The sequence below is a fragment of the Loxodonta africana genome, chromosome 18, assembly GCF_030014295.1.
Source record: "Loxodonta africana isolate mLoxAfr1 chromosome 18, mLoxAfr1.hap2, whole genome shotgun sequence".
Taxonomy (NCBI): Eukaryota; Metazoa; Chordata; class Mammalia; order Proboscidea; family Elephantidae; genus Loxodonta; species Loxodonta africana.
The window spans coordinates 51,905,246-51,928,606 of NC_087359.1; the positions used below are offsets into that span (position 1 = coordinate 51,905,246).

At 38.4% G+C, this 23,361-nt stretch overlaps 1 protein-coding gene across 5 annotated transcripts in view; it reads left to right on the top strand.

The window, feature by feature from the left end:
• Positions 1 to 23,361, top strand: part of TADA2A (transcriptional adaptor 2A) — a 48,004-nt gene that overhangs the window by 21,573 nt on the left and 3,070 nt on the right. For 3 of the 5 annotated variants that reach the window (XM_064271381.1, XM_064271380.1, XM_064271382.1), the window contains exons 7-15: positions 1,144 to 1,232; positions 2,937 to 3,009; positions 3,117 to 3,200; positions 12,881 to 12,944; positions 14,343 to 14,386; positions 16,901 to 17,011; positions 18,458 to 18,529; positions 20,758 to 20,890; positions 21,473 to 21,513. In XM_064271381.1, coding sequence (XP_064127451.1) covers positions 1,144 to 1,232; positions 2,937 to 3,009; positions 3,117 to 3,200; positions 12,881 to 12,944; positions 14,343 to 14,386; positions 16,901 to 17,011; positions 18,458 to 18,529; positions 20,758 to 20,890; positions 21,473 to 21,513 — 711 coding nt within the window. The remainder of the gene's footprint in view (positions 1 to 1,143; positions 1,233 to 2,936; positions 3,010 to 3,116; positions 3,201 to 12,880; positions 12,945 to 14,342; positions 14,387 to 16,900; positions 17,012 to 18,457; positions 18,530 to 20,757; positions 20,891 to 21,472; positions 21,514 to 23,361) is intronic. The other 2 variants (XM_023553495.2, XM_023553498.2) reach the window with 2 other exon arrangements.

Below are 23,361 nucleotides of genomic sequence, written 5' to 3' on the forward strand. Positions count from 1 at the left end.
TTAATCACACCGCATTTGATTAATTATTATTAATCACCCCACTGTTAAGTCCAAGAAGCAGTCTCTTATTGTTGTTCATTTGGTTGTGGCAGTGATGGCGAACTTTTTTTTTGCCTAATGTCATGTAGCTGAGGGATCCATGGAACTTTTAATAAAACACAATAAAAAACATGATGAATTATAAATGGACATCTTTCCTGAGTGGCTCCCAGAGCATAAGTAACGAGATGTGAATGTTTTCTCTTCCCTCCTCCCTTTCCTCATAGTTACTAGAAATAGTTTTATAGCTGTCTAACTTGGAGTCTCATGAGACCCCTTATTTGCATAGCACTTTGGGTGTTGGTCTGTACTTTTTTCCCACACCCATTAGACCCTTTGGTCCTCAGAGCAATCCAGTGAGATGGGCAGAGCAAGTGTTCTCCTCATTTTATCCATGAGGAAACTGAGGTTCAGAAGGTTAAATAATTTGCCCAAGGTGAGGGGACTAGTGGATGCTAAACTTGGGACTCTTTTTTTTTGTTGTTGCCTTTCCGTTGGATAAGATTTGTAAACTGAAATTGTTCCTACGGGGGTAAAAGAGCTGAAGTAGACAGGGTAGTAAATAGTTTGGTTCTATAATATTAAAAGAAAAGGTCCTTGGCTTCCTTTCATGTTGTTGTTATTGTTGGGTGCTGTCAAGCTGATTCTGACTCATAATGACCCCATGTGACAGAGTAGAACTGCCCTATAGGATTTTCTTGACTGTAATTTTTACTAAACAGATCGACACGTCTTTTGCCCATGGAGCTACTTGATTTGTTCAAATTGCTAGCCTTTCCATTAGCAGCTGAGTGCTTAACTGTTGCACGACCAGGGCTCCTTTCTTTCATGTTAAGAAAGCAGAAATCAGAGTTAAGGCCCCCGTATGTATTTAGAGGATTCCGTAAGTCTTATTTTCCTTTTTAAGAAATCAGTCTGTATTTCCATTATACCTTACTATCTCTTTTCACTTTTCCCTTTATAAAAACCTTTTGAATTTTATTAATTCTCTTGGAAACATTCTGACTCCAAACAAAAGTACTTCAGGGTGTGGATGAAGGCTATCTCTGTGTCACTTTTTCATACTAATATTCAGTAGCTAAGAAAAACTTTTCAATTCTTCAGCTGCAGATGACCCTCCCCGACCTACCTTTGACTCCCTGCTTTCTCAGGACATGGCAGGATACATGCCAGCCCGAGCAGACTTCATCGAGGTAGGAGAAACTTGTTCTTAGCACGGGCACAAGACATTTATTTCCAACAAGGCTTATATCTCTTGCCCATAGGCTCCATACCACTAAAAAGAGATTTTCAAGGCAATGTAATTTGTAGGGCAGTGCCTTTTCTTGTTTGTAAACATTTTATGTGTGGAATAATAAAAGTTCTTCAGACCAAGCATCTGTTTCTCAAGTAGCATTAGTGTTGGCTCCCGCTTCTTCAGTAGGTATGGGATTTCTGCAGTATGATTCTCATTCCACACCTAGGGGGTTTCAGGTTGTTGTATTGTATCAGAGGTTGGCAAACTTTTTCTATACAGGGCCAGATAGTAAATACTTTAAGTTTTGCAGGCCATATAGTCTCTTTTGCAACTAAACTTTGCCATTATGCTACAAAAACAGCCATAGGTGATATGTAAACAAACAAGTGAGCCTGTTTTCCAATAAAACTTTATTTTTAGAAACAAGCACTGGGTTGTATTTGGCCCATGGGCCACAGTTTCCTGACCCCTGTACGGCATCCACAAAGATATAAGGAATAGTGAATGTTTATAAAAACTATATGTTTTTTCTCCAGCCATGGAATTAAAACTGTGTGAATATACTTACAAGTCTCTTGATTTATTGTCTAATCCACAACTATAGTGCTGCTGGAGGTAACTGGAGAATTTATTAATAAACTACAAACAATTTTGCCAGCCACACCCAGGTCAGCGTTTTATTCATGGCAGGTGATATTGCAGAGCTACCCTATAGACATCACTGCCCACCCCCCGGGTTGTATTCATTGAATAGAATATGAACAAATCTACCCGTTGAACAGTATAAACAATGTTATTGAGTAAATAGAGCACTCAAAAGGTAGATAAATTAATGCAGACATTTTTCTTACCCCCAAATACTTGAAAGCCTCGTCAAAGTTAGGTTTTCTCGGGAATGATCAGACTACTTTTAATTTTTAGAAGAATAGGTTTGGCTTTATTCTTCAACTCAAAATTCTGATTGTTGCTGTCCCTACTGCCTTGAAAGTCTTCCAGATTTTTCCCATGACTTCCTATTACTTGTAGGAGCATCCTGACCTTTTACCGCATTCGCTATTTTTTTCAATAATTTATTTTGTTTTATTTATTTTTTTTGTTGTTGAGAATATATGCAGCAAAACGTACACCAATTCATCAGTTGCCACTTGTACAATTCAATGATACTGTATTCTTCCAGTTGTGCAGTCTTTCTCGCCCTCCTTTTCTGAGTTGTTCCTCCCTGATTAACATAAACTCACTGCCTCCTAAAGTTCCTATGTAATCTTTCAAGTAAAAAACCCAGTAATCTTTGAAGTAGCTGTTTGTAATTTGATCCCATAAAAATGGATCTTAAAAAAAGTATAATGTTCAAGGCAGACATTCTTTACTAGTCATGTAAGCTATATTGTTTGGTTTTTACGAAGATGTCGGGGAATATTTTGGTTTAAGGTTTAAAGCTTATCCCAGGGCAGTAAATTTGGGGATTCCTCCAGCCTCTATGGCTCCAGAAAGTGGAGTCCATAAGAATTTGTGATTCTGTTCTGCATTTTCCCCTTTTGCCATTCACTATTGTAAACAAATACTTGCTTATGTATTTTCTGTTTGCTTCTAAGTCATGACTACTGTAAAGCTATTAATTCAAGTTAATGGGTTTGGGGTGGGGATTTTTTTTCCCAAATAGGAGTTTGACAATTATGCAGAATGGGACTTGAGAGACATCGATTTTGTTGAAGATGACTCGGACATTTTACATGGTAACATTTTATTTTAGCAAATGTTTATTGAGTGCAAACTATGTGGTAGATACTGTGTTGGGTGCTAGGGATATAAGGGTGAATAAAATGTCTCCTTTGCCCTCAAGGAATACAAAACCTAGCTGTTAAATTGCTGAACTTATCCTGTTGCTGGATTTCAACTACATTGAGAAAGATTAATTGTGGTGATGGTAAGAATGCTGACATACGATGGTAGTTGGGAATACCCCAGCCCTCAGACTGTGTGATCTTTCATTTAACTGAGATTACGTCTACACTGAGGTAGTTGGTTAAATGGCCTTCACTGCCTCCTCAGAAAGAAGAGAATCAGCATGAAGACCTGGGGACTTTGGTGGCAACTACTGGTACTAGGTGTTCACTTGTAACTTAATTATTATCCCGTATCTCCCACAGCAGGGAACAAGAATGGCATTCATTTGAAAAGTTTTTAGGCCAACAATGAGAATTTCTTGTTTCTTAGAGCTATTGAATTTATGACACTTCTGAATTCCCATCTTAGATTAGCCTTCTAAGCATTTGTGTCACCTGTTCTGTTAAAACTTCAGTGGTAAGTGTCACAGGGCTCTTAAAAGTGGGTGCTTAGACTTTCATTGAGTCTTTTTTGCCCCCGCCCACCCTGTCCATTTTGAGTGAACTACACATTTAAAATACTCCTCAGTCTTCTCTCATCTCAGTCCAGAATTGAACATGGTACAGTAGATGGATAATGCTCTCTTGGAGCCTGTATTCCCCAAGCAGCATCTTCATTATTTCTTGTAAATCTACATCCCAGACAGGAAAAAAAAAAAAAAAAAGACAGGAAAGGCAGGTAAAAATCTGGGTCGAATTGAAAATCAAGTTTCATTTTGTATTAACTGGTACTCTGTCACTAGAAGGGAAATGGCTCGTCTCTCCGTAGACAAGCTGCCTGGGTATTTGTTACACCAGATCTAGAACCAAGTAAAAACCTTCCTAAAAATTTTATCTTAGAGTTTTTCTCTACATATTTCTTGAGCCCCACCCCCACCCCCACCCCCACACACAAAATTCCGTTTCTCCTCTTTTCTCCCACCCAACTTTTATGGAAAGTCAGAGTGACGCAGATTGAACTAAAAGAGGAAAGCTTGAAAGCAAACTACTTTAGCATTCACTAGATCCATTGTGTTTGTTCAGTTTTCCATGTCAGTCTCTTCAATCCCAGTGACTCATGTTATTGTCTTTTCTCACCTCTCGTGTTATTCCCTTGAAGATAGTGTGCAGGTTACCATTCAGTATTTCTCCTCGTACACACCAGCTTTAGTTAAAATTGTATCATATCCCGGCTTGTATCTTCCTTACCCAGAACACCAGTTTTCCACATGCAAAAAGGGCAGCTTCATAAGTACCATCCTTTTAGATATTCTTCAGAAATACTGAACTTTTCAAAGTCAAATTGTCTAATGCCAATAATGACTCAACTGTGTAAGGGACTTGCTGAATCACTTCTCTAGGCCCTAATCCAAGATCTCCATTCTTATATCTTGACATTAATAAGACAGCTGTAGTAATGGTTGGTATTTAATTTTACTCTCCATTCTTTGTACCATCAGGATTTGTAATTTTTTTCATGGTGCATTTGTGGTCCTTCCTGTAATTGAGTGGGGACAAAAAAATAATCAGAAGCAATTGACTAGCAGTCTTTTTAGTTGGCCTTTCAAGTCTATAGCACGTACTTTAGCTATTTGTGTTGTTTCTTCTTTCAGTTCTGCAATCTTGTAAATCACCAATTTTCATTTGAACCAGACCTCAAGCATTAGTTATTAATCCGTATACACAAGTAGCTTCAACAGAAAGTAAATAATAATCCCCACCTCCCCCCTTCCCCTACCTGTAGTGAACTGTAAAATGTTGAGATAGGTACTTTTTAGAAAATTGATAACATTTTAAAGAGGTTTGGCGGTACAGGAGACCAAAGGGATGACTTGCTGGTGTCACAAAAGAATCCTGTGTTAGTGGGTCTGAGTCTCATAACTCTTCCTGCAGTGTGACCGGCTGTCCATGGGGCGTATTGCTCCCCGTCTCTCCCAGAGTCCTCAGTGAAAGGGACTAAGAGCTGAAGGCGGCTCAGGAAGAAATGAGAAAGAACACACCTGGAAAAGAGAAAGGCAGAGGTTTTGTGGAAATCGGAACTCTGCTGCTACCTCAGGCTTGCTTCTGAGTTGCTATGTGGTCTTGGGCAAGTTGTTAGAATCTTGCTCATGGTTGCTTTGTGTCCCTTGCCAGTAAAGAAGGGGTAACCTCAATTAGCCAGAGAATGTGAATGTCATCCATGACCAATGATACATAATTCCGATTGCTGTTATAAGCATTCCATTACGCCATTATACTCTGTATTACTGAGCTTTAACAACGTTCCTTCTGTGTTCTCTCACTTGTAACTACTTGGAGGAAGCAAACCGTTGGGCTGGATTTCGTATTCAATCCCAGGTCACCTGGGAGATCAGCTGGTGCCACCAAGTGCTTTTCTCACCCAAACATTTTCCTTTGAGTCATAAAATTCGTGTAATGAAATTAGTTTGAATGACATATTCAAGAGGCCTGGGATACAATGAAGGCATAATTAATTGCATTCCAATCCTGCCCAGAAAGGACATTGCAGATGAAATAGTATCTGGGAAGACAATAAGGAAGTTCAGGAATCTAAGTGGCATCTGATCATATAGCGAAAACAGAAACTACTGATTCACAGAGAGAGCGATACAGAAGATTCGTAACTTCCCTTCTTCTGAAAAGATCGTTTGGAACTCTGCTGTCTCATGGTATGTTCTGGGATCTCAGTGCTGATGTTTAATGTAGTTTCCTTCTTGCTGACATCTCTCCACATCTCCTTTCATTTGGAAAAATGTCTTGTAAATGGCTTTATGGACCCCTCTTGGCTAAGTTTTCCAGCATCCTGAAACCCTGAGTAGGGCATCTTTTAATCATTGCTGTCTGACCGATAACCTGGGCAAGAGGCATTGTGAACTTCTTCCTATGTGTTGGGTCTGTGCTTTCAACACTTCTTAGGGTTGCATATCGGAGTAGTTTACTCTACTTCTATTTAGACAGCTAGGTTCGGTAAGACTTTTTGACCAGACATAGAGTCCCTCTGCCCCCCACCTTTTTTTCTAATTTCACTTCTTTGACCCTTACTATCTGGTTTTTCATCCTTTAATAGTTAATAGAGCAGAGGTCCAAAAATACTGAATGAAGCAAGAAGCATCAAAAGAAGAAGGAAGGAAGACCCTTTCAAGATGGATTGACACAGTGGCTGCAACAATAGGCTCAAACACATATAGCAACAATTGTGAGGATGACGCAGCACTTCGTTCTGTTGTATGTAGGGTCACTGTGAGTTGGAACCAGCTGGAAGGCACCTAACAACAAAACAAGAGCAGAGGTCTAGCCTGATGTCTGTGGGCACTCACCTATTGGTAGTGTCCTTTCCTTTATAGTTACTTGGTTGTTTTATGCATAGGTCATTTTTAAAAAACATGAATAATAATAACTAATACTTATAACACTTACTGTGTGCCAGTACCATTCAAAGTCTTTTCTATAGCTGAACTCATTTAATCCTCACAAAACCCTATGAGGTGGGTATCTCCATTTTAAAGATGAAGAAATTGAAGTATAGAAATGTCAAGTAACTTGCCCGAGGTCATATAGCCAGCAAGCGGCAGAGTCATCTCCACAGTTTACACTCTTAATACTGTGCAATACTTACTGCCTTTATAACTTTGAATTTGTGTTGCTATTTCTTTTTTGTGAGGCTTCACATTTTTTACCTCCCATAGCCTCACCACAGTGTTTTGTTCTGTTGTGCACAGGGTTGCTATGAATCAGAACCGACTTGACGGCACCTGACAACAACATAGCGTCACCACATTCCTCAAAAGTGGGAATAGATACATATTTTCCTGTTTTATATTTGGGAAATGCACAGAGAAGCTATGTAACTTGCCTAAGGCATCCTAGTTGGTGGCTTTAACCATTAGGTCATAGGGTTGAATTGTGCGCATCTTGGTCAAAAGCTTCTTGGGGAAATGACTTTAAAGCAGTTTTGCTTCTGGGGAATACCTGAGTCACAGGTTTGTGCTTGTTTGGTTGCAGTAAGGATTTTGATTGGCCTCTCTGCAGTTAAGGCCCCTGAGTTGGTTTTCTTGCCAAGCAAGCAGTAAGTGCCTTCTGTCAGGAAAACAGAAACATGTTGCCAGCTATTTTGAACAATGTTAGAAATACACTGCAGTGGGAAGGAGCTGCCTCTGACTTCTGCCCACTTCTTGAAATATTTTAAGGACAGTCTTTTGGAAATTTTATTATCAGTTCCCAGTGTAGTTATAGGAGACTACCTTTCCCCAAAGCTGAGATATCAGAGATTTTGCATCAGTGAATAGGTCATGGGTGTTTTCGGTTTGTTTATTTTTAATGATCTCTGGTTCTTTTTTTGCCAGCTTGTCCTGGAGTCTCCAGTCGCTTTAAGTAGAATGTGAACCAATGATTCTCATTCTTGCAGTATCTGCCTTCTCATTTTCATTCTGCCTGCTGTGCTGTGGTCTTCCCTGGGTTATTCATGCAGTGAAGATCTTGTAATCAGTTACTTCTATCTGAATGTGCTTTACAAAGAAAAGAAATAGCTTCAAATATGAATTTTTCTCTGGGAGATTTCCAGTTCCCCTCCCAGTTGTTTCTGTGTGTTCCTTTTCTTCCCTTTGTTCTCCAGACCCGGTTGTACAAGTTTAAACTACTAAAATGATCAGGCAGTAGGACTAATTATCAGCAGTATTTATTTATAGGTTTTTTTCTAACACAGTCTCAAGTTTTTTCCTTTCTTTTTTAAAAATTAAATCCTTCTAAAAATCTTAGGAAATAAATAACAGGGTAAGGTAGTGTCTTAGAAAAATTATAGGACTGTTTTGTCAAAATTAGTAGCAATTCCCACTGGACTTCAAGGCATTTATTTTCTGTTGAGCTCCTATTATTATTGTCAGATAGATGAGATAAGACATGTAGAGGGCCTGGAACATGGTAAGTACTTAATATATTATTGCTACATTTGTTTTCATTTTTGTCTTGAACTGTTAAGTTCCTAATTCATCCTCTCTCATAAGAAGTAGAGTCTACTATAAAACTTGTATTTCGTTGTACTGCATGTCTGAAACACATCCTCTCCTCTCTGGTCCTATCCACCTCTTCCACCACACAGGGATGTAAAATGTGGCTCCATAAAACCAAACCAAACCTGTTGCCGTTGAGTCGATTCCAAATTACTGTGACCCTATAGGACAGAGTAGAACTGCCCCATAGGTTTCCAAGGAGTGCCTGGCGGATTCGAACAACGGACCTTTGGGTTAGCAGCCGTAGCAGCCTGGCATAATATTCTAAAGCCTATCATTCTTCCAGAAACTGTGTTACAGAACATTGGCAGGGTATGGGTCATTCTTTGTTATCTGTCTTAGGCTGGGTTCTCTAGAGAAGCAAAACCAGTAAAGTGTATAAATATATAGAGAGAGAAAGATTTATATCAAGGAAATGGCTCACACAGTTGTAGAGGCTAGAACAGCATCCCAAGCTCATGGGTTAGAATAGAGGCTTCTCTTGATGCAAGTAGCCATCGGAGCCGGCAAGCCCTGGGTTGGAAATTGAGAGAGCAGGGCTCTTGTTCACAGGCTGTGAAGATAGACAAATCCCAGCTGCAGGATCCAGAACGAGCAGAAGGTCACGAGCCTTGTCAGAATGTCCACTTATATTCAGTGGAGGCTATATGCCCAACGAAACTCCCTTTCAACTGATTGGCTACTCACAGCAGATCCCGTCATGGAGGTGATCCATCACATGATATCAAATCTCATCATGGGAGTGATCACACCATCACATGACTATCAAACCACTAAGAATCCTGTCCCAGCCAATTTGACATACAACGTTAATCCTAACAGTATCTGAATTTTTATATGGAACAGCCCTATAAATCAAGAAAGATTTCATTTGTAGAAAGAGTTTTGCTACCTAAATAAAAAAGTTGAAAACCATCACCATAAAGCTTGAACCTGATAGTATTATTTTTAGTTTGTGGACAGTTAAGAGGAAAAATGAAGAAGTGTTGTTTAAATTTTTGAACTGTTTAAAAAGTTAATGAACAAAGAATCCATAGTAGTTAATACTGAAACTTTAAAAAATATTACATTCACTCACCTGTCTAGATCATCCAGCTATGACTTAGGTTATTTTTATCTCGGACCCAAGACGAAAAAGGTGTGAATAAACTATTCCTGGACGTCTCCCTGTGATGGAAGTTACATACATATATAGTGCATCTGCTCAGAGCCCAACATAGAAAATTTTGATATTTCTTCCTTCTAATCTGAGAAAATCCTAAGGGCAGAGGTAGCGGAGAGGTGTGCAGTAATGAGTCAGGATGGAATATCCAGAATTTATTTCTACTGTCTTGAGAGGGCTATCATATTAATACTGTATGTGGCTCAGCAACTTTGGTGTCGGTCACACAGTGAAAGAAATTAGTGATGCTAATGAGCCATTGTGTTTTGTTCTTCTTACTTGGTTGGTCTCATTTTTTTCTACCCTAAAATCTAGTTCTAACAGAGGTGTGGGTTTCAAACTATTTCATTGAAGTACCTTTAGGGGCTACTACGGGGAACGGTAGTTGGGGAAAGAGTTAGGAAGTAAAGGATCAGTTAAAGTCGATCTACTTTATCTGTTCCAAATAAGATTTTTTTTATTTGAAAACGGTTTAAAACTTACTCTAGTAGAATGTATAAATTCTTGCAGACTCAATGCCTCCATGGGCTAAACTTGAACTTGGATCTCACATTCTTTGCATGAGGAATGAGATCATACTGTCATCTTGAGTCTATCAGCATTCCAGAGGCTCTGGGCTCTATTTTGGAATGAAGTTTATTATCCTAGAAGTGATTCACATACATAGCCAAATTTTTTGCTATAAAGGCTGTTGTGTTATTAGGAATTACATTGCCTAACATTTGAATAACGTGTTTTAGTTTTTCAAAGCACACATAAAGCTGGTCATTATATTGTCTTCTAGAGCATTTTCCTTCTGGGAATACATTCAGTAATTAAAACAAAAAACACTAACCTCTCAACTTATACAAAGCCTAAAAAAAAAAAAGGAGATAATAAATCATTAAAATAGTTTCAGAATTTACTGAATTTAAATTTTAAGATGCCTTCAGACTCAATAGATTATAAATGAATAGAATAATGTAGCATAGTGCTGAGTTATATATTCCTTATATTTTCTTCAGGAGTTGTTAAGAATTGGTCTTCATTTCTTAACCTTAGAGGTTTTCTGACTCCAGAAAATCTGTGGGAGTTTTTTATTTGTGAGATTTTTTAAAATACACATTTCACTTTCAGTTAAGTCAGATTTAGGATATAGGACTAACACGAAGAACGTAAACCTACTTACAGAGAAAGTAAACATGTTGGTCAGTTTCAGCATCTTTCCTACTCAGGGCTCTGGAGCCAGACCACCTAGAGCTTGGATCCCTGCTCTCTACTTAGCAGCTGTGTGATCTACTTAGCAGCTGTGTATGGCATTTAGGGCTTATGAGGGAGTGGTAGGAACCGAGACTGGAGAGGTAGTTAGGATACAAATAATAAAGGGTCTTTTATAATATATAGGAATTTGAATTCCTGTAAGTGGATAAAAGAATTATAAGCAGGGAATTATGTGTCAGATTGCACTTTAAAATATTACTCTTGATATCATTTAAAGGGGGATGAATTGTAGTAAAACAGAACCGGAGTCAGTAAGGAGGTTGGTGCGGTGATTTAGGTGAGACAAGTAAGGAATAGGGTTAGCGATGAAGAGGAAAAGATGAATTTGAGAGAGGTTTAAGTGTTAATTCATTGACTGCTGTATGTGGACAGGGGGAGGGAAGAGTCCAGGTTGATTTCTGTCTTGGGCAACTAGGTTTACTATGGTGCCATTAAACAAGGTAAGAGCTTTGGAGAATGGCAAAGGGGTAGAATACAAGTTTGCAATGGAAGGTCACGAGACAATGAGATATCTAATAGGGCCTGGAGCTTAAAATAGATGTTTAGTGTGAGCTTTTACATATATATATATATGTGTGTGTATATATGCTCACACACATATATATATTTGGCTATACTTGTATATTTATTTACATGAATCAACCATTCCACCCTTTGTGGAATGTGTGGCAAAAGCATCGCAAGTATAGATCTTGGGGTTACAAGTAAATTTTAGCAAGTAGGCAATTTGCAAATACGGAATCCATGAATAATGAGCAACTGTAACTGTTTTTTAAAACATTTAAAGAATTGGGAAATACTGGCTTGAAGAATCAGTAATCATTCCAAGTTAAATATGTCTAAAATAGAATACATTATCTTTCCGCCAAACTTGTTTCTCCTCCTGTTATCATACGAACAAATGAGAAACCACACTTTGTGTTACCTCTGTGCTCTATATCGACCTCATAATGCCTCTTACTCTACTGGATTATAAACTCCATGAGGGAAGAGATCACTTTTTACATCCCTGGAGTTCAGAATAGTGTCTGGCATGTAGTTAGTGTTTAGTAAACATACGAGTGAATGCCAATTTTATTTTGCTTCCTTATTTATACATCAGTCTCCTTTAACAGGAGCTTATATATTTTGATGATAATTCTAACCATAAGAGTGGATGAGTTTATAGGAATAAGATGAGGGTGAAAAGAGAAATGAGAACAGAACCCTGAGGAACTCTGAAGATGGAAAAAGAGTGGCCAGGGAAGAAAGAAGACCAGAATTATTGTATCGAGTAAGACTTTTGTTATCCACTGCCTCTTTTCTCCCTATTGCCCATGTCTTTTAACAAAAGACTAAAGCCAGGAAAGGATTGGGACGTGGACAACCAAGCAGACCATGGCTTCTGGATTGGTTAGCCTGTTCAAAGGAACTTTTCACTGCTGAATGCAAAACTCTACCCCCTAAATATTTGCTGTTCCCCAGCTGAAAACTAGCACTCTAGGCAAGTGTCTGTGCTACACCCTGAGCTTACTCCCCTGCAGTTATGACCACAAGCAATACTCATTTTTATGCCTAATAGGTAAAATTTCTAACTCCCATGTATTACCAAATTCAGACCCTTTGTTGAACTGATATGTGAAAGCTGGTGATATACATCCACCACTCATCTGTCAGTTTGTGGTAATATAGTAGTTTGCATGTTGCTATTTATGATGTAGGAAGCTATACCACCAATATTTCAAATACCAACAGGGTCGCCCATGGTGAATAGGTTTCAGTGGAGCTTTCAGACTAAGACAAACTAGGAGGAAATGCCTGGTGATCTACTTCTGAAAATTAGCCAGGGAAATCCTTAGGGATTACAAAAGAATATCGTTCGATGTAGTGCTGGAAGATGAGCCTCCTAGGTTGGAAGGCACTACACAATAGTCTCAGCAACGGACTCAAACATACCGCAACAATCATGAAGATGGTGCAGGACTGGGGAATTTTTCCATGTTCTGTTACTCATAAGGTTATCATAAGTCAGAGCCAACTAGCCTGCAACTAATTACAACAACAGTAATACACATAAGAATGACCAAAAGTGGTGTTCAGTTGAAAGCAGAAATTATGTATACAATAAAGCCATATAAATATATACATAGGGAAAAAGAACTTCATAATAATTTACTGGTAGAGAAATTCAGTATCTAGGATATTTTTAAGTTTCTAAGAGACAGATTTTCAGAGACCAGTGAGTGTGGATTATTTAGCAATATGATTGAACAATAGAACAGTTTGAGTAAATGAGTTTTTTCAGTCTTAGCTTTATTTGTTTATTTATTTATAGCTCTGAAGATGGCTGTGGTAGATATCTATCATTCCAGGTTAAAAGAGAGACAAAGGCGGAAAAAGTAAGTACAGAAAACTCTCCTGCCTTCTTTCAGTTTTGGACTATTGACTGCACATACTTGACAAGAACGTTCTGCCTGTGACTCATTTTTTGACCATGGGGAAAACATTTAGCCTTCTTGGGCCTCAATTTTTCCATTTGTCAAACGGGGGTAATAATCCCCACCCTGTTTTTACCTTCTCCTTACTTCTTGCTAAGGTTATGATGACCAGCACCGTCATTACATGGGTGCACTGTTTGGAGTTCTTTGGAAAAAAAGAACAAGATAAATTCATAGTGTTATGAAGTTGTTATGATTTTTGTTAATGCTCTCATTCTAACTGTTCATTTTTTATGAGAAGCCTTTCATCTAAAAGAATTTCATAGAAATTCTGAACACGTTTCAGGGACTCCTGGTTATTCCTTCTCATTGCAACAGATCAAAAAAATATACATTCAGATTTAGAAATTATGGATCCCAGACCCCTTTTAGATTACGGAGACTTAAACAAGTTCAAAGAAGGATATGCAGAGTGTGTGAGTATTGTATGTTGATGTATTTGTGTAGCAATATCACTGTGTTATTGAATAGAGGAGGCGCAGTGCAATCTCAGCAGTAAAAAGGAGAGTGACTTGGGAGGCACTCTTGAGGGACCAAGATGTGATTTATGCTAAAGCTGACTCTCTGCATGTCTGGAGTTAGCCTTCATGAAGTACTGAAGAAGCTTACCCAGCTGCTCTTGTGGGAAGCTTCATTCCTAGTCATGAATACTTCTGGTATAAATCACAGGTTCCAGACACATGTCTGCATGGCTTCCCTAAATTCTGTTTTACTTAAAACACATAGTTGGAGCTAAAGAGTATTGTGGAACTCAGTAGTTAAGGTGCTATTAGATCTCAGGTGTTATGATGCCCTTCCATTAAAACATGCGCTATATATCTATATATCTATATATCTATTTCAAATGGTTTCAAAGCATTATGTGAATGCACAGTTGTAAATGTTCATTGTGTGATCATGGTGCCCTTTTATGGTTAATTGTTTTCCCTTTAATGGCTGTTCTCAATTATCATTTTCCCAATCTGAATAGATGAATTTTTACGATGTGGACACAGATTCCCTTCTGTTTCGTCTTAAGGGACAGATGTGTTTTCCAGTATCTGTGAGTGCTCATTGATTGATTCATTCATCCAGCGTATCTATTGAGAGCCTATTTTGCCCAAGGAGGGGGAAAATATGTGATGCTTGGGAGCCTAAAATTGTATAAGTGGTTCACTGGCCTGCAGAACTTTGTAGGGAGTGACTTCTTTAGACCTCAGTGTTCTCCCTCCGAGTGTTGAGGATTTCTAATGAAAACGACTTGTGGAAAACATTAAATGTGAAACTAATTATACAGATTATTGTGGTTTTTTATTCTAGAATTATAAGAGACCATGGACTAATCAACCTTAGAAAGTTTCAGTGTAAGTATTAGCTGTTTTCTTTATTTTAAAATTTCTTCCAACATTGTTAAATAGTTTAAAACACATCAGTTTTGGCAGTGTTCTTAATCCAAGTAGCACATTAGCACCACCTAGAAAGCTTTAAAACATTCTAATGCCTGAGCATCACCCCAGACTAAGAATCTCTGGGGTTGGAGCTAAAGCAGCTATATTTTTTAGAAGCCTTCAAAGTGATTCTGACGTATAATGAGAGGTAAGAACCACTAATTTATAGTTACCAACCTTTGCATTAGAATTCTTCTTAAAAAATAGTATACAGCATGAATATTAATGGAATATTTTCTGGAAATAGATTGGGTCACATTTTGTAGCTACACGTTAAACATTACATAACCTTGATCATCAGATTGTAAAAACATTTTCAGGGAAAGATCAACAGAAACTGGTATCTTTATTTTGCATGGTGGAGGACAAACAAAAAAATTACGTTTAGCATTATAGGATGGTGATAATCTAGAATGATTTTAAATACTAATGTAGTTTTTTTTGTTTTAAATATAGGGGATCTCTAAGCTAGACAGAAAAAGTCCCTGTACTTTCTTCCTTTTACAACATAGTTTGTTCAGCAAATACGAAGGATGATCTCATAATAACAATTATAGTATTCATATAAAAATGTTTGTAATAGTTGTATGTCTTTTCAATCTAAATAAACATATGTAGTTTTAAAAAATATATAGTCATGATCATAAGTATGGTACATTTTATGTCCTTTTTTTAACGTTACATAACACAGTTTTCAAGTTATTGTGTTTTGAGGATGTCACTTTTAAGAGTTCTATAATATGTTGTGTGTGTATATGTGTGTACATGTATAGTTAGGTATGTAATTATATGCTTAATCTGTCTTCTTATTAGATGTGAAACTTATTTTCAGTTGTTTTAATCTTGATAAATAATGCCATGATGAACTTACTCGTGAAAAAAGCTTGTTTGTATTTAAGATTTTTTTTTTGAGGTAGATTCCCAGAAGTGGAATTAAAATGTCAAAGAATATAATCATTAAAAACTCTTGACACATACTTCCAGATTGCTTTCGAAAAAATGGTTGTATCAATTTATATTTCTTCTACAGTGTATGGGATTGCCTGTTTAACCCCATCCTCATCAGGAACTTGTAGGGGTACAAAAATAATTCAGGATCAGATTTCCCTTGCCCTTCCTATAGACAATAATTGGTCGTGTTCTGGTAGCCACAGTGGTAGGTTCCTCTGTCCAAATTCCTGGGCTTTCCAGAATCAGTCAGCTGAGTTTTGACCTTTACTCATCGTAGACATTGACTCTCACATAAATTCTGTTCTCCGCCGGTGGACAGAGGTCAGTTGGGCCTCGTTCTGTTAACTATATTTCTTAAATAGAGTGCTGACGGGGAAGCTCTGTTGCTTCTGAGAATGTAGAAGTGGCATGTACAGTGGGTTTCAGAAGTATTCAATTTGCCATTACACTGAATGTACAAGTGGCCTTAATATGGTAGGCAGGTTTTGTTTTGTCTTGTTTCTTCTTCAGATTTTAAAATTTTACTCCAAATTCTTCTGTGTTATTCTTGCAGCGAGGGTTTTTTGGTAGTGAAAATAATCCGTGGCTACTAATCACATCAGCTCCTGGAATTTGTGGACAAAAATCTTTCCTGCAAGGGAAGAGATTCATCTGAAAAGAGGACTTAATTTAAATAACTGTCATAAGTGAACACTTGTATCTAGTTGAAGAGTGGACAGTACTAGCCTAGTTTTATTGATTATCTGATTGAAATGATCAAGCAGCCGTTCTCGAGTTCCTGGCCCCTATAAACTGTCAGTTGTTGTCGATTGGTTTTACTCTCCTCTTCTTTGACAATATCTCTTATATTAGAAATGTGGTCAGTGGTGATCCCCAAGGTTGGCTGGCCCTCACTTCCCAGCACATGGTAGTTATCAAAATATAACCTCATTAGTAGTAAATTAAGTTGTAGTACTTAATTTAGGTAAGAGAATTGCAAATGACCCACATGGAGAGTGAAGAAATATATGCCTCTCTTGAGGTATGTCGGTAGGGAGAAGATTCCAGGTGGGGAAGGCAAGAGATCACACACTTCCCAGGAAAACCTACTTCTAGACAGATTGTTGTGTCTACGGTTTCCTTGTTTTTCTGTGCAAGTTAATACTAGAGATTTTAGCCAGCGTTGTTCCTGAGAACGCAAAATCTACCTTTAATTGTCTTTCACATTAAAAGACAATGAGATGTGGGAGGTCACCAGGGTGCTCAGAGTGGAGGTGATCTCCGGTGATGACAGCATTTCTATGTGATAGTTACCGTGATGACTGTTAATCATGATTAGTGTTTTGCATTCTTAGCTTTCACGTTTGCTTCCTGTCACGGGTAAGTAAGTCATGTGAGGCTGGGACTAGTGTCCTCCCATTTCACTTGTAAAAGAAATGCAGAAAACTTAGGGATCCTTAAGTTTTCCATGACATGGTTGTGTTTTTACTTTCTCTGAAGTAATGGAACGGCGGTATCCCAAGGAAGTCCAAGACCTTTATGAAACCATGAGGCGATTTGCAAGAATTGTGGGGCCAGTGGAACATGACAAGTTCATTGAAAGCCATGCATGTAGGTGGTTTTTGAGCCTTGCGCGAGTCTTTGTGTGTTTATATAAATAGGAGAGATAATAGTGTGTTTTATGTGAAGGTCTATAAATAAATAAATGGATATTGCTGTCTTTGCTCCCCTTTATTACCATGAGATAAATTTGGGGCTGTGGGGGTGGGAGAAGAGAGATTAAAAAGCCTAATGGCTTACTTTTTTCCCACATACAAAGTAGATTCGTAGTATTTTCCCCATTTTATTATGGAAATTTTCAAAAAGATAGTGTAATGAAGCCCCACGTATCTATCACCCAGCTTCAACAGTTATCAACACTTTGCCAATCTGGTTTCATCTTTACTGCCCAAGCAACTCCCACCCATAACTGGAATGTTTTTAAGCAAATCTCAGACATCATATTATTTTACCCATAAATATTTTAATACTAAAATTTGTTTTAAAACTGGGGACAGAGTTAGATGACCAGTGGATATAGTGCTTCCATCGTTGCTCTTGCACTTCTGTGGAGTATTCCGGCGAGCGCTCTAGCCAGTTACTGTTTGATTTTCACTATAAAAAATTGAAGTTGTTAAGACAGTAAGACTGGACTTTGAAATAATCTGGCCTGGGTGGCTTATTCTGAGCTTTCACTGTAAGATTTTTGTATTTGGCCCCTCAGTTTAGTTCTGGAAAGGTACTTTATGTTTCCTGTCCTCCTCACGCAAATATTTCCTGCATCAGTGTTGCAGGCATTTGTCTGAGTCAGATTGGTTGTCCTCACCAGACACCCTGTATGGTTGGCGTTCTCTGTGTGGTTTGTACTGGGTGAGTGATCCTTTACTCCCTGCCCCAGCCCGTGCCATCCCTGGTTTATGTGTCACCTCCAAAATATACCTCATGGTCTGTCCAGGCTCTTCCTTCATTCTCTGTTCCAGAAGCACCCAAATTTGAATGTCATATCACTTAATAACCCCGGGTAGTGCAACCTGATCTGCGTGTTCAGAGGAGGAAAAAATTTCTACTTTATGGAAAACTATGCTTTTCTGTCCCTATAGGAGAAAAGCTATAAAGAAACTGTCTGGGTCCTAAGCACAGAGCATTTGTCCTTCTCTTGCGTCAGGGACACATCAAACATGTTTTATAAAATAATTTGGTTACGTGGCTAGAACTTTTAACAGAGCAGGGAAGCTTGGTTGTTTAAAAAATTATATTCATTCTGTAGACAAATGATTCCAGCCAATTCTCTAAGTTTTCTAAGAGGCAATTTCAGCTGCCGTCTCTTTGAGACAGCAGCTGGAGGACAGCTGGAGTAGGCTTTTCTAATGAGAAGCTACTAACAAGTAAGATTCTCTAAGTGGAATTACCCAGTCTTTTATAGAAGGCAGAATTACTGAAAATACTCAACAGCAAACTGCTCATTCATGTTAATTTTGTTTTTTCAATTTTTCTCTTTGTTCTTTTTGGGGAAAACAGTGGAATTTGAACTCCGAAGGGAAATCAAGAGGCTCCAGGAATATAGGACAGCAGGCATTACCAATTTTTGTAGTAAGTATGCTTAAGCTACATACTGAGGGCAAGTGTCTGCCAGACACACAGAGGAAAGTCTTTGAAGTGTTGGGGGATTTTTTTGAAAACACGTTTTTCTTTTTCAGAATGACCTTTTGATCTTACTTTGCAGTAACATTTCATCTACTTAAGCCCCCTAAATACCTGATGTGGATTATCTGAGATAGATAAGAGAGGTGCTGCTTTAGATTTAGGATTCTGCTGTTGACTACTAAAAAAGGAGTTTTATATTGCAGTTTTTAGTCTCAAACCTTTTAAATTGAGTGATGCATGGTCTAATCATTCTTAATAACCAAACTTCAACTGGCTCTAGGTATTTTCATCCCACATTCTTGGGGTTGTTGTGGTAGTAATGATAGTAATAGCAGCTAATGTGTCACTTTGAGGACTAAGGTGTACCTGATCCAATCCATAGTATTTTTAATTGTCTCATATGCATGGGAAAGCTGGACAATGAATAAGGAAGACCGAAGAAGAATCGATGCCTTTGCATTATAGTGTTGGTGAAGAGTGTTGAATATCCCATGGACTGCCAGAAGAATGAACAAATCTGTCTTGGAAGAAGTACAGCCAGAATGCTCCTTAGAAGCAAGGATGGTGAGACTTCATCTCATGTACTTTGGACATATTATCAGGGGTCCAGTCCCTGGAGAAGGACATCATGCTTGGTGAAGTAGAGGGTCAGCGAAAAAGAAGAAGACCCTTAATGAGATGGACTGACAGTGGTTACAGCAATGGGCTCAAACATAGCAACAATTGTGAGGATGGTGCAGGACTGGGCAGTGTTTCATTCTATGGTATATAGGGTCACTTTGAGTTGGAACTGACTTGACAGCATCTAACAACAACAACATCCATCAGATGCTTACCATGCACCAGGCCCTGTGCAAGGCATTTTACCTGGATCATGTTATTCGATCCTCATCACAAACTCATGAAATATGTACTGTTATTTCCATTTAATGAAGAAACTAAGATTTAAAGAAATTAAAGAGATAGTAGTAGAGCCAGGTCATAAGAGAAAGGCAGTGTATTATAGTAATTAAGAGCTGAGGGTCTAGACTCAAACTTGGTTTTGACTTGGGTTTGGATTCTGGCTCTCCTGTTTATCAGCTCTGTGATTCTGTTCAAGTTACCTAAGTTTTCTAAGCCTCTCAGCGTTAGTATGAAAATTTAATTAGAGATAGTATGTAAAAACATAGCACAGTATCTACCAAACAGTAAATCCTCAATAAATAGCTTCTGTTGTTTTGTTGTTATTATTGGAATGATCTTTCCCATTCCCTCTTTCTTGCTGTTTCAAGTCCCGGTGATGGTTGAAAGCTATCACCTACTATCTACAAGTAGCTCTGCTTCTTAACATAGTGCAGTGGGTGTAAGCTCAGCCAAGTGTAATGGGTCTGAAATTATTTTTACAGTGGAAACCTGTTTTGAGGTGAAATTTTATGTGAAACTCCAGTCTGTAAATAAAATAAAAATGGAACTGCTTTGGATGAATTCGATGGCTTATGTGTAGAGCCCAGTATTTGGCACTTCCCTTGCTCTATACACTAACCCTAAGACAAGCATCCTATGCTATCCTGGAACTCTGTGGAACATAATTTGAAACCTGCTGGTGTGGTTATTTTGGAATCTGTATACCCTCGTTAATGTGTAGGAAAAAAAGCACATAACTTTTTTCTTTCTCAAGATGCGTATAAAGACTTTGATACCCGGTTTTGGTTACCTGATATCAGTTGCCTCTGGAAATAGGGGAAAGGAATCTCACTGGCCAAGGAGGACTTATTTTTGTTTGTAATTCTAACTGTTTTTTAAGGAAGAGTATATTCTTTTATCATTTGTGTGACTTTGAAAAATACATAAGTAGAAAAAATAAGACAGGAAGTAAGTATGACAATATTAAGTTAGTTACTTTTGGGGGGTGGAAATAGGAGTGACCGTTATTTTCCTTGTACTTTTCTGGGTTTTTTTTGTTTGTTTGTTTTTTCCTCTAAATTTCTTAATGAAAGAAAAGGGAAAAACATTTCATTTGATGTCAAGAAAGGAGATTTCAGACTCAAGGAAATGTACTTTGTTTTTGGAAAAATAATTGTGGAAGAATTTTTTCTAAGGAAACCAAAAAAAGACCAACTGTTTGCTGGTCAGTTAGAAAGCCCTTTAGATCTGCCGCTTGGTCATTGCAGTCATTGTGTTTTCTATACCTCCAGGTGCCAGAACCTATGATCACCTCAAGAAGACACGAGAGGAAGAACGTCTTAAACGCACCATGCTCTCAGAAGTTCTCCAGTATATCCAAGACAGTAGTGCTTGCCAGCAGTGGCTTCGCCGGCAAGCTGACATGTGAGCAATTAGTCTAGAGTGATGGAGACATTCCCTCTTGGACACTTTGGCTTTTACATGTATTTTTTTGACACTTCATGGGCCCCCAAGATGACAGACTAATAATAATTGGGCAGCTAGAAGAATTCAGAAAGATTTTAGCAGTCCATCTTAGAAACAGTGTGGTACTGGCAGTTTTGATAAACATAACTGACCTCTTAGATCCTACTTTGCTACTTTACTACTATTTTTAAAAATTAGTGTTTTCCCCCTCAGCCTCCCACCCACGCACCCTCTCCGCCTCCATATCCACTGATGTGGTTTCCACTGGAGAGTCATGTTCCTGTCCCATCCCATGAATAGTCTCAGTGGTGTCCCAGGCTAAGAGCTTGTCTCAACAAGTCCAAGAGGTTTTTTCCCCCCAGAACAGGATGTTTTTCCTGGTTAGTGTAGTGGCATATCCTGTAAAACATAGTGCACTCTATTTCATTACCTCTCTTCAAAGTGACCCACCTAAAGAATGGCATCTAGTCACACACAGGAGCTTTTTGAAATTGCCTTCTTTGATGTGACATAAGTTTAAATTCCACTTCTTTATTGTAGTGATTCCGGCCTGAGTCCTATTCCGATGGCTTCAAATTCAGGTAACTATTTCTCATGCTGGAGCAAGTCTTGTGAAATTGGCATTTTAGGAGATATGGTGACCCAATAACACCCCTTCCCCTTTTGTGGGAGTGGGATGATTAGGCAGAGTAAGGATAAGCAAGTGTTAGCCCAGTTTATAAAACATTGGCAAGTCTTCAGAATCTTCATGGCCAGTCGGGGACTGTACTCAGAGTCAGAGTACAGAGACAGGAGAAGGAAGAATTCCAGAGAGGCGTCTTTATCTTCCCAGGGTTCATGGTTAGTTAATTTACTTGTGGATGTATCTACTACAGATTTTGAGATTTGTCCTGCAGGGGATAAATTAAAAACTTTGTATCCAGTATGAGCAAAAAGATACATTATTTGCCAGAAAACCCAGAATTTCATAGTAAGTTGGAGACTTAAGGTATATCTATTTTTTAGTTTTTCTTTTTGGGTATATCCTATTTTTAGCTTAATTTACACAGCTAAATTAATCTATATGCTGTCTCATAACCCCTAGTGATTGGTAATCAGTAACTGGTAATTTGGGGAGGTATTAGTTATATAAGGAGCTCTGAAACCAAGAGTGTTTTGTTTCTTTGCCCATTTTCACGGTTTCATTCTCCCCTGCTCCGTATGGCAGGATAGCCATTTCCCCTGATAACATATGACCACGCCACTCATTAGACATAGAGTAGTCAAAAAGACAACCCATGTGTAGTTTCACCATTCTTTGGAGGCTTGGAACAACAGACCTCAGTAAATTCAGGATTTAGGTAGCTAGCCTCTTAGACCTCTTTAGGGATGATATATATATATTTTTTTCCATTATTATTTTTAATACTTAAGGGAGAAAAGGGAACCTTTTAGTGAGTTGCCAAGCCAGCTAGATATAAGTTTTATTTTGTAAGTTTCTTATTTCCTAGGGCCTTTCTCCTCCCCCCCTCCAAAAAAAAATTTTTTTTAATTTTTTTTATTCTCCTCCCCCCAAAAATCTAAGTACAGAGATACAAATAATTAAAATGAATGTATGACTTTGATATTTGTGTTTTCTGCACCAACCATACTCACTTATTCATTGTTGCTTCCCAGGTGAGCGTTAGCCTTTCTCACCCCCGTGTTTAGGTTGAGGAGACCCCTTTCTCCCTTTTGTTCTGAGTTGCTTCTGAACAATGCAGAGTCAGAAACCTGGCATCAGTGATTTGTAGCCTAGCCTCTGATGATTTTTGTGGGACACCAAATGATTTTCAGTCTCCATTTTTGAGCATTTGGGGGTGAGGCTAGGCCTGCTGGTTGTCGAGAAGCCTTATCTCCTTTGTTGATGTTACAGAGGAGCCTGATTTCCAGCAGAGCAGCCTATAACAGCCCATCATCCCCTTTCTCTGCTCCCCTCAAAAGTAACCCCCTTAAGACTTGCTAATATATTAGTCTACATTTTCTTTTATGTAACTTAGTCCATCTATCCACAACTGAACATGAATTCCAAGTATACAATGAAAACAGAACAAAGGAAAAAGAACTTTGTACATCTAGCTTCCCATCTTGGGCAGTGAATTCCTACTTGGGTTTCTTGCCCAGGTATGTGAGTTGACCTCAGCCTCTGCCTTGCAGTATAATAGCTCATTGTTTCTGTGTGTGGCTCTTTCAGGTAAACAGAGCTACTTTGGAAGGAACAGATATTCTCTCACATAATAAATAAGAAGGGCCTTATGCTGGCCTAACAGTCTGCCTTTGATCTGAAGGCGAATGGTACTTAATTACCATGTTTGCCTTGTGCTGCTGGCAGAGTGGCAAGGGTTAGGGAATGTCTCTCCTACAGACTTGGTATTTCCATTCATCAGCTGTCAAGGCAGGCAGTATGTGAC